We start from the raw sequence: 14,248 nt of genomic DNA on the forward strand, positions 1-14,248 counted from the left end.
TCTTGAAGTGTGGCGCCCAGAACTGGACGCAGTACTCCAGCTGCGGCCTGACCAGTGCCGCATAGAGGGGGAGGATCACCTCCTTGGACCTGCTGGAGATGCATCTGTGGATGCATGCCAAGATGCAGTTGGCCTTCCTGACTGCATCCCCACACTGCTGGCCCATGTTCATCTTGGCATCAGTGATGACTCCAAGATCTTTTTCTGCCTCTGCACTGAAATACACTAAATATTTGTAAATGTCTAAGGGGCCTTGTTATATGTTAATTTTAGGCAACTCCTGGAGCTTTTAACACCTGGATTGTCTAGACAATAACACCAGAAACTAGTTTTAAGCACTTGTTATGCAGTTTCAAGTTACACTACCCAGGGCAGGATTATTTCTAATCCATCCTCCCCACCTCATGTTACACTAAGGTGTAGCCACTCTAGGTTAAACCTTGGTATAAACAACCCACCTGCTTCCTTCCCCCCTGCCCAATCCCAATGGGCCTGGATTGGGCCCTCTACCCCTCCCATGCTCCACAGCACCAGTAGTTCTCAACTGGGAGTGCTGCCACACTCAAAGTGTTGGAGGGGTGCCATAACTCTGAAAATGTTGAGAACCAATAGCCTAGAGTATTAGCCAACTTTCCAGTCTCAGTTTCCTATTACTGTAAATTTCACTCTTGTTAGTTGTATACCTAATGTAGGGTACCTCTTTTCATTTTTTTTAACTTTATTTGTTTCATCCTTCTTATTTTTTTAATAAAATAGAAATGTAAGTGAAGCTTATGGACTAGTGGAAAGTTCAGTTATGCCCTTATCATAGAGTCATTGAGAAGTAAGGTTGGACGGGACCTCCATAGGTTATCTAGTCCAACCCCTTGTCTGAAGCAGGATCATTCCTATCCAAACTATCCTTTTCAACAGTTTTAGCAAAACTATAGACAACCCTGACACAACCAGACATAACACCCTAATCTGCCACAGGTAAAGCAGGGAGACCATGGTGACTAATGTCCTGCTGCTGCAAAGGTTGTTAAAATATTCTCAAGAGATCCAAGGAAGAGGGCCATGCTCTCTGCTACAGAGGAAGGAAAAAATGTACTTTCCATATTAATCTGACCATGGGGTGAAATTCCTTCCTAACCCCAAGTATGTCAATCAGTCTGACCCTAAGCAGAGGGGCAACACTCTCTAGCCAGAAACCTCCTGTTTTAATTATAGGCACACCTCAATAATAATCCCCAGCTTTGACTGCTGCCAATACCCAGTGCTTCTGAGGAAGGCTTTAAAAAAACAAAAAACTAAACTCCATCCTGCCCCTTGTGGCAACCAGCAAAGTTCAGAAGTATGGGTGATACCCAGAATAGCTGTGCCTAGATCATCTGTGGCCAATGCCTGTCCCACCTCTTCTTGAACACCTCTAATGATGGAGAGTCCATAACTTCCCTACACAATCTGTTCCACTGCCTCATTGTTCAAACAGTGAAGAAGGTTTTCCTGATAGCTGATCCATACTTACTTTGCTGCATCTTCAAGCCATCAGTCTGTGTCCTACTCTACAACAAAAGAGAAAACATGTTTTCCTTTTTCTTTCTGTTGGCTCTTCAATAAAGTATTTGATGACTTATCATCTTCTATTTTGAGTGTCTTTTTTGGTGGGAAGGAATAGCTGGGAGTACATGAGATGACACATTTTTGTCAAGAAAAAAGGGAGTTTCAGCAGTTAAATAACTGTTTGTGAATTCATTTTAAAATTTCTGACTCAATTTTTTTTTCTTTTTTTCTTTCGGGGGAGGTGGAGGCTGGATTAAACAAACTGCCAGATCAGCAGATATGGGTAGAATTACCTCTGCCCAATTATTTTTAAAACTTACAGGAGAGTTTTCTAATCAACAGACTGCAAAGTATTCTGGGGTACATTAAAGCTGTTCCATTTGGCATAACATATTTGAGTATTCATAAAAGGGAGAGAAAGAACAGGTCTTTAGCCCAGTTGTTATGGGGAATGCCTGAGAGAGGGGCCACAAGTTTAAATCCCTGGCCCAATAAATATTTATATACTTATATATTTTTTTAAAAGCTCCAACAGGAAAGATGGAAACAGCCAACCCCCAAATATCTTATACTTTATTCTCCAAAAAAAAAATTGTAGCTCCTTCTGGAAAAGAAATGTTTTGAAACTAGATTAACAGAATGCCAGAGGATGTGTAGTCTCCCTTTTATCCAGAAACCAGCTGGTTGTGTAGATGATGTTGTTTTGAATCTTGCTTAGGCTGCAAAGGGAATTGAACCTAATCTTTCATATTCTGTGAGTGCGCTAATCAGTAGGCTGTTGGAAAAATGGAGGCTACTATGTTTTTAAGTGAATAAAATCTTTCCTGGAAAAAAAATAGTTACCCAGCTATATTTGTGGTACATTTCCTCAATGGCTTGTAATGCCTTTCCTGTCTTCTTTGAATAGTGTAGTGGCTGTTTAATGGGCCGGCTTCCCCCAGCATCAATCTTGTGCTGGACTACTCAAGTTGAACAGATAGTTTTGCTGGATCAGCAGAACAACTCTTGATTTCTAACCAGAAATGTGTCTCAGATCTCTCTGCTGGTCTTCATTTAAATGCATATCACTGTGACAGAAAAGACCAAATGAAACTGGAAGCTTACTTTCCCCCAGCATTTCCTAGATTAACTGCCTTACTTTTTGCAGCTAAGGTTACCTTTTCACTGTCTGCTGCTTATCTGAAATGTTCAGGTCGACAAGAAGATAAGTAGCTAAACTTCTCCTGAGACCCTTAATCTTAAAGCAAGTCTGAAGCACTCCTTCCTTTGCAGGTAAGCATCTGCGTATTATTGTGATTTCTGCCCATAAAGGTAAAACAACTTATTCACTGCAAGTCAACAGTCTACAAATACCTATATCTATATCATCTATATCTATATCTATCTTCATGCAGGCTATGTCTTTAAAGGGAGTTCAATGAACTGAATTTCCTGGAATTTGTTAGACAATGAAACCCAAATTGATTATTAGCTAACCTGATACCTTAACTATCTAGACTTTGCATTTGAATTCCAGATGTCTAGCTTGCAAACCTATTTTTCTCTTTTTGTTCACGATTCAAAGTCAGTCACATTTTAAGACCAATGCATGCGATTATTCAATTTTGAATTCCCCATTCCTCAGCTTTTTCGGTATGTCTGGTCTGATACCTGTTAAATTTAAGGTAGCATCTCCCATTCCTGTGCATTTCACAGACATTATTTCACACTGAACTTCCATTATTATTAATTAACTACCCTGATCTGACCAAAAACTATTGGAAATGACCTCTGACCTCTATCAGTTTCATGGATCTCAACTCTAATTACACTAACGGTACTTTTATGCCCCCTCCCCGTCCCTCCCAAGTACTCACAATTAATAGAACTACCTTCCTATGGGCAGTTTTTCTTATTTTGCAAATAAAACTTAAAACTTTTTTTCTGGCTATTCCAGACATCATGAACCTGATCAGAATTGCTCCTTTCACTACCCATATTATGAACAGGACTATATTTATTGCATTCATGGCAGCCCACTTTCAACTTCTTTAGTAGTGGCTTTTTAGTCTTTTGGTGAAGTACTTTTTGTGAAGTAGCAAGTTTGCTGTCCATATATTTTGGAAACACAAGTTTCCATAAATCATTTGTCAGTTCTTGGGGAGGTCTCATAGACCCTGCCTAACTGTAGTTGCTGCCTGATTCCACATAACAGTGAGTTTTTACTAGAGGTGGGTAAAGTTGCTTAGTCTCTTTTCTGGAAGTAAGTTCTGCAGCATCATCAAAGTTGAACCATTCAAGCTGGCTACTATACATCTATCCTTTCTGTTTGTTTTACTGGGTGTATCTACACATGCATTTTACTGTGAAGTTGACTAATTAGCTCTGCAGTAAAGCATCATATTCTACATGTGTGCTGGTATTAGGGCACAGTAAATGAATTAACTTTGCCATAGGACAGTACTGTTGGGGCTAATATCCTATGACAAAGAAATTTACTTCACTGACAATGTAGACAGATAGGGGCTGGCAGGGGCATGAGGGAATTATGCAATAGTTTCTTTGGTTACATTTCAAGCCTTTTTTAAGGCAGCACTCTACTCAAATGTATTCTTTCTCAACTTTATTCCTCAGACTTTCTTAACTAAATTATGCTGCAAAATCATCTGTCTGTCTGTAGGATATCTCAGCATCCTAGAGAGAAAACGTCTTTATCTTATTGCCAATCTAGTGGTAGTGGATGCTCATAAGGTATCAGATACAATTTAAGGTGTCAACATTGACTAATATAAGCCTAAATGGCCTGGTACCTCATTATCTAAAAGTTGGTTTCTCTCTTTCTATCATACTGCCATAAGTGGGAGTATACAGTATTTTATATAAACTGTTATATATTGGAGTGTTATGAAAGGAGGCCTTCAGCTTTGAACCTCGTTCCTCCCTGTTATTCTGAAATTTCCCAAGTTCCTTGATCTTCAGGAGATGAAGCAAGGTCCTTTGTCATCTTTGGCTGTGTGTAATGGGAAGAATTTGGAAATATTTAGTTGGTTCTTTTTTATGGGTTATGGGTTACTGTTTGGGATAGCTTGGCTGATCGCATAGTATGCTGGAAATTTTCTGTTTTAGAATTGAAATTTTAAGGATTTGCCAAGGAACATCAATGGCAAAGGACAGGTGCTGCTTTACATGAGATGTACATACAGTTAGATAAACAAATTTAAAAACAAATGTATTTCATTTTTTTATATTGTTAAGAAAAGGATTTCACTAAAGCCATTAAGCCACCTCTTCAAAAAAAATTCTGATGTCACCACGGTTTGTTGAGTAAACCATTTTAAAAAAAAAGTATATTTCAATATATTAAAAAATCCTGTAAATTGATTTCTGCTGTTTTCCACAAGTCATGTGCACCACTTTTTTTTCTACTCTGTATCTTGCCCTGTAAAGGTGAGACTTAATGATGAGAGTAGTTCAATTCAATCCATGTCTATTTAGCCCTTTAGGTTGCCAATGAAAGGCTGTCAATGAATGTAGTGGGGTTTCTGTGGGGTTTCTGTGATGTGGAAACTAAGAATTGGGCTGTGATCACTGGTACACTGCATAGAGGCAACTAATCATCTGTTATATATGAAGGGCTTTAGACCTTTAGAGAGTTTTTACACATATTCTGAGGATGCGGGGGAATGGGGAGAGGAGGGTGCGTTAATTAAACTAGCTTCAAGAACCACTCTAATTAAAGTGCCCACATTCTCCCATGCATTAGTGTCCCCATACTTCAAAATGGCAGCAGGGGCACTTTAAATAAAGCTCTTTTGATGAACTTTAGTTAAAGCACCTCCACCACCATTTTGAAGTGCTAGGACGCTTATGCATGAGACATGGATGCTGGCTAGAGAGTGCTAATTAGCATTTCCCATCAGACTCAATTAATTACTGTACATCAAAGCAGCCTCCCTGCATGTGTACAGGCAACCTTAGATAACTTCTGGCTTAAGCTTCTAGATAGGACAATGCTCATAGGTGAAAGATTCCACAGTCCATCATTGATTTCCTGCCTAAGGTTATTTGCTAAACCATGCATGATATATTGTATACAGAAGTGCTGGTCTCATGTGTGTATAGAATATATAGAATTTTGTTTAAAAAAAAATCTCAGGAAAATCTGCCAGAAGGCATAGTTGTTTTCACAAAGTCTTCATTGTTTGTTTGACGGGGGTTCTTTCCTTGTAAAGTGAGTCAGTATTTAGGCCAAATTGCAAAGTTTAATTGATAAAATCAAAAATATTTTTGAATTATTGAGTAGATAAAAACCTTCCAAATGATTTTTTAAAAATGTCTTACTAAAGGAAAACCAAAATGTATATAGTTTTATTAAAATTGAACTTCAACTAAAAACTTTTGTATCAATAAAGCCTCAAAATGCTATTTTTCCTTTTTTTTATGACGGGAGAGCCACAGTTCTTGAAAGACAATGTTTACAATAGAAATATGGATATAGCCTGAAATTAGAACATCATAAGTCTATCACTATTCCATAATGTTATATTGTGTCATTTTAAAAAATGGAACTTTGAAGTTTGGATTTAATTATGAATGTGTATTCATCATCAATTTAAATGTTGCATGTATGTGTTAAGACTACAGTATCATATAGAGACCTTCTTGAAGTAAATAACATACAGAGCTCAGGCAGATCACCTTTGCTGTTGGAAGGAAATGAATAGAAATATTGAGAGGAAAACTGTAACAATCACCTTTTTTAGTTTTTGCCAAATAATTCCGGTGCTATAGGCTGGCCTCTTTTGATATATTCCTAATTCCCAGTTTTAAAAATTCCAGAAGAGCTGGAGGAAGCAAAGAGCAGTTGTTCACAACCCTTGTATCTGTTTTAGTTTGTGTAGGCTCTTGGAGCCTACCATACTCTGTGCCCTGGCATCATGGATCCAGAGAAGCCTTGATACACAGATCTCTATCCCTTGCTGCAGCACCTCCCAGATGCTTTTTATATTTCAATTTCTCACAAATATAGAAATTCCAGAAGGAATTCATGAAAAAGTAGTATGGCTGTATTTCCTATTCTAAGTAATCATTGAATAGCTACTGAGAAAGAGGGAGAAAATATGAAATAGTGCATCTTCACACTCCATAATGTGAATTTTTTCAGAGGTGGGGGAATAAAGATGGAGTTGGGAGTGGGGAGAAGGAAGGAGAAAGGAGAAGGTTGAAAGGAAGGGACTGCTTCTATCTCTTACATAGAGTAGATAATATTTACATAGACATCTCCCTCAGGTGTGGATTTCTCTGAAACGATACTTGCTTATTTAGATTTTAAAAACTCCACAGCAAAGTACCATAGCATGGAGTGCTATTATATACATTTAAATAGCACAGTAAGGCATGGTGATAAAAGGTCTGTTCAAATCAAGTTTGAATCCGAAGTATAAAGGTTTAGTTTAGTCCTCCATGCCTGAGAGGGAATATAGAGCATTTTCAGGAAAAATTAGATTTTCTTTCAGTTTTTCAAAGAAAATATTTGCAGGTCTGTAAAAGAATTGTATTTTTTTTCATAAATCAAATTAGTTTAATATAACTTTCTCCCATTCTATGATACCTAGCTAGTTTAAGGCAAACACTATCCTTTTCATATTATGCAAATATACACATGATGATGATAAATGATAGCATATAGAATTTAATGACTAATAACGAAATACCTTCCTCATACATATTTTATATGTTGCAAGGAAGATAGTAATATCAGTTGTCAGAGATACCTTTTACCGAGGCCTCCACCATGTTATGATTAAAATCAAAGGTAATAAATTCTTCCTATTGTCTTTGAGAGATAAGGGTTGGAACCCCAGTATGTTATATAGAAAATTAGTGGCACACAATATCTTTCACTGCCAATGAGGCCCCATTTCCTATTCCACCCATTTGGCCTCAAAGGGCCTGTTGACACTGCATTGTATGGGTTTCAGGATTGCCACCATAAAAGTCACATCTACATACTCAGTCCCATATTGCACACTGTATGGATGAAAAATGTCATGTAGCCACTGAATAGCATGTATATATGAACATGAAAAAGAATAATATTGGTCCTAGGTGTATCCCAAGTGTGTCCCTATAAGTAACTACATTTTTTTTCTAATGTGACGTCTGCAAAGCATGAGCAAATGGGTAGGGCTGTTTTCATCAAGATCACTCTGAGCATTAGATGGCAAAGCATAGATGGGTACTAAGGGATAATTAAATGATATTAAGATATTTAAGTCTTGAAGTGCAATTGTTTTCCACTCTGACTGAGACCCTGCAAAACTGTTAATACATCTACTTTTTAAACATGAACTTCAGTTTTAGGCCCTAGAAGAGGAAAGGGAGAACGACTCCTTGCCTGCAGCTTAGCGGCCAGGGCACGTGCCTAGGAAATGAGGGGGAAATGAGTGCTAGGTATCACTGGAGCTGAGGGCGTTTGAATTAGCATCTCTTTTTCCCAGAAAAATGCTGTTCATGCTGGGCTATGAGTTAGATGGAGCATGACTAGCACAGTGAAGAGATTACAGGTTGGAAGAGAACCCTAGGCTCTGACTCCTACTTCTAAAGATATTTATGCATTTTATTCATTGATTATTACATGCAAAATTAATAAACAGGGATGGGAGCAAGAAGCAGAACACAGGGCTCTGTCCCTTCCAAGAGAGGGTCCTTTTCTTTAATCTACAGAATTATATTCCAATTTAGGTACTCCCTTTGCCTGTGATTCTTGCATAATTTTTTGTCCAGTGATCCAACTTCAAGAGAAGAGATAGAGAGTACCTTAGCCCATAGCCTGGATGTTAGGAAACTTCTAGGAACCGCAACTAATTATAGGCTACTGGACAAAAAGCAGGTGGCTCCACTTTCTTGAGATGATCTGGATCCCAAGATAGTGGAAGAGAATCAAGTCAAATGCCTGAGGGGTGGAAGTTAACCCCCTCATTCTTAGATTTCTCATTACAGTCTGTAGGTAACTCAGTACTTACATTCTCTTTAGATACATTAGGTGGTTGTCTGAAAGAATGGGAAAGCTAAGCACCTCCCCATGACAAAACTGCATATCTGAGATGAGATGAATATTTTTGGGCAAGTGGCTATGTAAACATACAGGTTTAATAGATTCTTAGCCCCAACATACGTGCCATGATTAAAGTTTGCATGAAAGAGCACATTTTTCTTGCTAACATTGAAATGAACTGTTATTTTAGAGATGGTCTATTTTTACTCTGTCATTTTCAATAATGTGAAATAATGTGATGTTTAGTATTGGTCACAGACCAACGGTCTGTAAACCATGTGGCACTGTCATACTACTGTAAACCAAAAGATTTTTGAGGAATTTCCATGCATGTAATTCCAATGGAAAAACAAACAAAGTAATCCAAAATGTTTTATAGAATATAAAAGAAGAATGAAACAGCAGGAGTCAAGTGTTTATTGAATAGTCCATTTTGGTGCCTTTCGTGCTGCTTAAATGTGTTTCCTTAATTGTATAATTAAAGAAGAGAAATTAACTCGGTTAGTAGTCTGATGTGGATTTTGTGAGAATGTTCCACAGTGCTGTAATGAACTGAAACTGTGTATATAAACCTGATAGATTAGTCATGAGAAGAGTAGTCTGATTACAAACTATTAGTCTGGGATGTTGCTTTAATTGAATTAGAATAATTATATATATACTTTAGAGTGGAAAGTCATAGCTCCATGATAATGCAAAAGGAAGATTTGTCCGCATCCCTGAAGGTAATCCTAACTCAGGCCTGCTTAGTGTCTATTAATATTAAAGAAGAAGAAAGAAGTATGACAAGAAAGCACTGGGAGTACATAAAAAGTGCAGATTTCCATATCTTCACTGTAGCATATATGCATGAGGAGAGAATGAAATTCAGGAAATTGCAAATACTCTAATAAGCTTCTCTTTTTGCAAGATCACATTCTTGTTTTGATAATTTTCCTTTCCTCTGTCCTTTGTATATTCTTTAAGGCCTTATTCGATTACAAGAGCTCATCAAGGCTCCATCGCGATACAACCTGAGACTAAAAATCCGGCAGTTGCCAGCTGACACAAAGGATGCAAAGCCTTTACTAAAGGAGATGAAAAGAGGCAAGGAGTTCCATGTAATCTTTGACTGCAGTCATGAGATGGCAGCAGGCATTTTAAAACAGGTAATCAACACCTCACTTCAGATGGCCTAATCTTCTTCATCCCTAATAAATAAAAGGAACACTCAGTCTTGATGAACTTTAACAGTTTAGGGATTGTATGTCAGTGTTTCTGAGGACTTTGTGGAAAATTGACAAAACCCTCTTGAGATACTTTGATATGAAACTTTCATGAAAGCAGCTTTCTTTTCATTTTTGTAGGAATTATATTCATCTTTGTATAAGGAGACAAATCTATTTTCCAACATACTTTTGTATCTAGGGAAACGCATTTGATATTATCTAAGGATGAATGCACTATTGATTCTACAATCATGCATTGGAACTTGAACAGAAATTTCAAATATTTATTTGGTGTTATTTTGCAAATGAACAATTTTTAACTATGATTTCTAATTTTACTATATTTCATATATAACAAGAAGATTTCCAATAACACGTTTAAATAATAGAAGACATAGTGAATTGACAAGCCACCAGTGTATGTTTGTCAAATAAGCATCACTTTTCCATACAAGATAAGCACAAAAATATGTTCCACTAAGAAAATTGCTCATATTGTTAATTCCCCTTAAATGTTTTCCTAGGGGCAAATTTTCTGTGCCTTTTAGCTATGAATGCAAAGGGCACCAAACAGAGTCAAATTGCTTCATTTCCACTGTATCCATGTAGAAGAGGATGGGGGTGCAGAACCCAAAGAATTTGCCCATGTTTTTTTCACTGTCTACTGGCCATTGGGACCAATACCACCAATGGTACTCCAAGGAGAAGGCTGAGAAATAGATAGTAATATGATTGGTGGTATCAACTACCCACTCCTTTTGATTGGTGGGGCTGTGCGCTGAAGGGTGGTTGTAGTCCTAACAGTGCAGTAGTATCTTCAGTGAATGTAGTGCAGTAGTGACTTCATTATCATTCTGTATCTTCAGTGAATGAGGAATTCATTACCTCAGTGGTGCTTCTTCTCACACCTAGTTTAACTGAGCTGCGCTTGGTGGTGAGACATCACTATTAGAAGGAAAATGTGGTAATATTATTAGCTTGTTCATATTAATGAATTTGAAGTAATAATTGGGTTTGAAAAGATAATTGAAACAAAAAGGACAAAACATATACTACTAATATGCTATTTTAATAACAGTATTAATGCACCTTTATTTTTACACCAGTCATTTTAATAGACTGATTGCATTTTTCTGGACACCAATACAAATTCTGTGTATTTAGGGTAGTTTTTTAGTCATCAGCTAAGAACTCTCACATTTAAAGACACTATGATATTACTAGAACTAGGGAGCACCTACTGAAACTAGTAGGTGATAGGCTTAACACTAACAAGAGTAAGTATTTCTTTTATGCGACACATAGTTAATTTGTGGAATTCATTGCCACAGGAGGTGGGGGAGGCAGATATCATAGCCGTGCTCAGAAAGGGACTAAATAAATACCTGGATGATAGATAATTACTGGCTATTGAACAGAATGATTGGAGGTGTTTCTTCAGGCATCTGTTAACCAATAATGGTGGGTGTCAGGGAGGATATCGAATAGGGGATCACTCTAGAGAGATCCAGTTCAATGATATACATCTATAACATCCGTGTCTGCCACTGTTGGAGATCAGAATGCTGGACTCACCATTGGAAAGCAAAATGCTAGACTACATGGACTATTGGTCTGACCCATTATGGCACTTGTTATGTTCTTAATGCATTATAACTCACCAGTGCTAAGTGCTAATTATGTTTTCTCTGTCCCTCGCTCTCTCACGTACACAAAAATCTTTTTATCTTGAATTTACTCAAATACTTTTTGTGTGTTCACAATAATTTTACATTTTCTTCCACCATTGAAAAGAGCATGTTTGTTCATATTCTTGTCTATGTACAAGCCAGTCTTATATTAGCAGTCTCATAAAAATCACTGAATGCATGTTTAATTATTCAAACACCTTAAAATGTAGGTGCAAAATATGTATTAATGGTGTTGACAGCCAATAACTTTAACAATAAATCCATCAAGCTGCATTATTTATAATGCACCTAATAGTACTTAGGTGAAAAGCAAACTGGGCTTTTCATAGTATCCAGCATCAGCAAAAACAAATATGTGCTGGAGGGAACAAAATGTTAAACATATCCAGGTTCCCCTTTCCACTCTTTCTCTCCCATGTTCCTCCCAAAAACTGTTCTTGCATTTACATAGTAGGAGGTGAATATTCTATTATTTCCTAATCTTCTTCCTAATTTATTAGAGGAGAAAATTAGAAGATTAATAATGTGTAAAATTCCCAGGATTAATATTCAAACTGCTTAGATGTTACAAATTTTAAATGGTTTAAGTAAACTATGTCAATTCATGAAAGAGTGAATCTGATAGGAAGGAGAAATAGGGACTTTTTCACAAGAGTTTGTTTTTATCATTTCAAAATCTGCCTTTTTTGAGTTTTCCATTTTGTTCAATCTTGATAATTAAGGAATAAGACAGGTGAAGCCATTCTCTTAATGCATTGTCATGCTTTAAACAGTTGAGTCTGACCTTGGTACTTTAGCTGAAAGTGAGCCTGTGCTTTGAAAACTGTCTGTAATAATATCATTTTGGGTCTGGATGTTTGTTATGTCTCAATGTCTGAATACCTAATGCAGTTAGGTCCATTACAGAAGAGAGATATTTTTTTCTAAAGAAAAACTTGCCAGGTATCAGTCAAGTAAAATCAGCTTGGACTGTGACAATAAAGTTTGGTTCCCAGACTCACTTCTGCAGGAATTCAGTAGAAGCATCACTTCTCTATTTCTTTTCACCACTCTTCTGTGCATTGTCTGGAGGACTCAAATGCTGCTTTCCTGTATGAGCAGGGAGTTCTGTTCTATTAAGCAGCAACCCCACTAGCTGCTGGAGCCAGGATAAGAGGGAGAGTGTGCTTCTTTGAATAAGTCCTCACTGGGAAAGGAGCAAAGGAAAAGGAAAATCCTCACTTCAAGGACTGTGCAAGGCGTCTGGGAGCAGTTTAGAATTTCTATTGACTCTGCCTGCATTTGGGCAGGGTAGCACCTGCTAAATGTTTGCTTCATTCCTCATACACAATCAGTCTTGGGCAGGAAGGAAGCAGCTCTTAAGCCTAAGTCTTTTGGCAACAGAGGCAAAACTATACAGATAAATTGGACATAGACCAAAAATTATTTTTGTTGGGAGTTGAGGGAGTGACTTGCATTACATAATAGGGTAAATGTTCTGAGGCATCTTGAATTTACCAAGAAGCCAAGGAAAGAGAAGAGGATTGATTTGGACAGAGAATTGCTTGGAATGATCAAAAGTTAAGCTGTGGGTGCAGAGATGAGAGAAATATGGGGAGCAGAAGATGAACTAGCTGTTTCGGCTAGGGAATGAATGTGATGGGCAGCGTCAATACAGGCAGGTAGTTAGATTTAAAAAAATGATTACAGAAGCATTAGGAAAGAGGTCAGTGTATGCAAAAAGTACGGCAAGGAAGACGGACTATAGAACAGGAGTCAAGAAAGCTGAGGAAAGCAAACCAGAAAGCCAATAGAAATTGTGTAGCCTCAGAGAGGTAAGTGAAGAGAAATCTGAATGAGGGTTTGTAGAAGATGGAAGCAGAATAAAATTCACTTATCAGGAAGACAGAAAATTAGGAAAATTCAGGAAGATAGAAAATTAGGAAGAGAGAGCTCTATTCTTATTATCCCATTTTCCTGCAATGTGGAAGACTGGGCACTAAGTGATGCTTAAATGATGTTAAGACATTTAAATCTTGAAGTGTAATCCTTCTCCACCCCTGTCTGATCATTCTCCTTGGTGAATTCAATGTCAGAGTTGGATGGGACCTGGAATTCTGGAATGGCACCATTGAAAAGGAAAAACTAGCAAAAGCCAACTCCAATGGCATCCTTCTCCTGAGCAAATGTGTGGATAATGTTTTTGTCATCCTGACCACCATCTTCAGACAGAGACGAATACAAGGCCACCTGGAGACACCATCACTCTAAGTATTGGTACTTCCTCAACTATGTTATTGGTAGACCCTGTAACTGAATGGATGTCCATATCATGAGAGTCATGTGAGGAACCTATGATTGCTGGACAGAACACTGTCTTGTGAGATCTGTTATGAACATCTGCCTTGCTCCAGAACACCAAAAACAGTGAAAAGCAATGTGAAAGACTCTCAATACCAAACCTCTTCAAGACCATAAGGTCTGCAAGGAATGCCAACAGTACCCTCCATGAAAAGCTGTCTGCCCTGCACCCAAATGAAGACAACGTTGAGGAACCCTGGAAGGGGTTTAAAACTGCTGTCCTTCTCGCCTATGCTGAAGCCATTGACTGTACCACCTATGAACAAAAACAGTGGGTCAATGAAAGTGACTCTGAGATGCAAGCCCTCTTTGAGCAGAAGACAAGAGCTCAGCTCATCTCAGCAGAAGGAAACATATCAACTTCTCAAAGCTGAAGCTCATAGGAGGATCTGGGACATCAACAATCAGTGGTGGCAAGATAAAGCCAAGGA

The 14,248-nt window shown here is 37.8% G+C and overlaps 1 protein-coding gene across 1 annotated transcript in view; it reads left to right on the top strand.

The window, feature by feature from the left end:
• Window positions 1–14,248, top strand: part of GRIK2 (glutamate ionotropic receptor kainate type subunit 2) — a 654,323-nt gene that overhangs the window by 227,414 nt on the left and 412,661 nt on the right. Inside the window, exon 4 of the mRNA XM_019537811.1 lies at window positions 9,545–9,726. Within this exon, the coding sequence (XP_019393356.1) occupies window positions 9,545–9,726 (182 nt within the window). The remainder of the gene's footprint in view (window positions 1–9,544; window positions 9,727–14,248) is intronic.

Source organism: Crocodylus porosus, unplaced genomic scaffold (genome assembly GCF_001723895.1).
Source record: "Crocodylus porosus isolate Cpor-Errol unplaced genomic scaffold, CroPor_comp1, whole genome shotgun sequence".
NCBI classification, from domain to species: Eukaryota; Metazoa; Chordata; order Crocodylia; family Crocodylidae; genus Crocodylus; species Crocodylus porosus.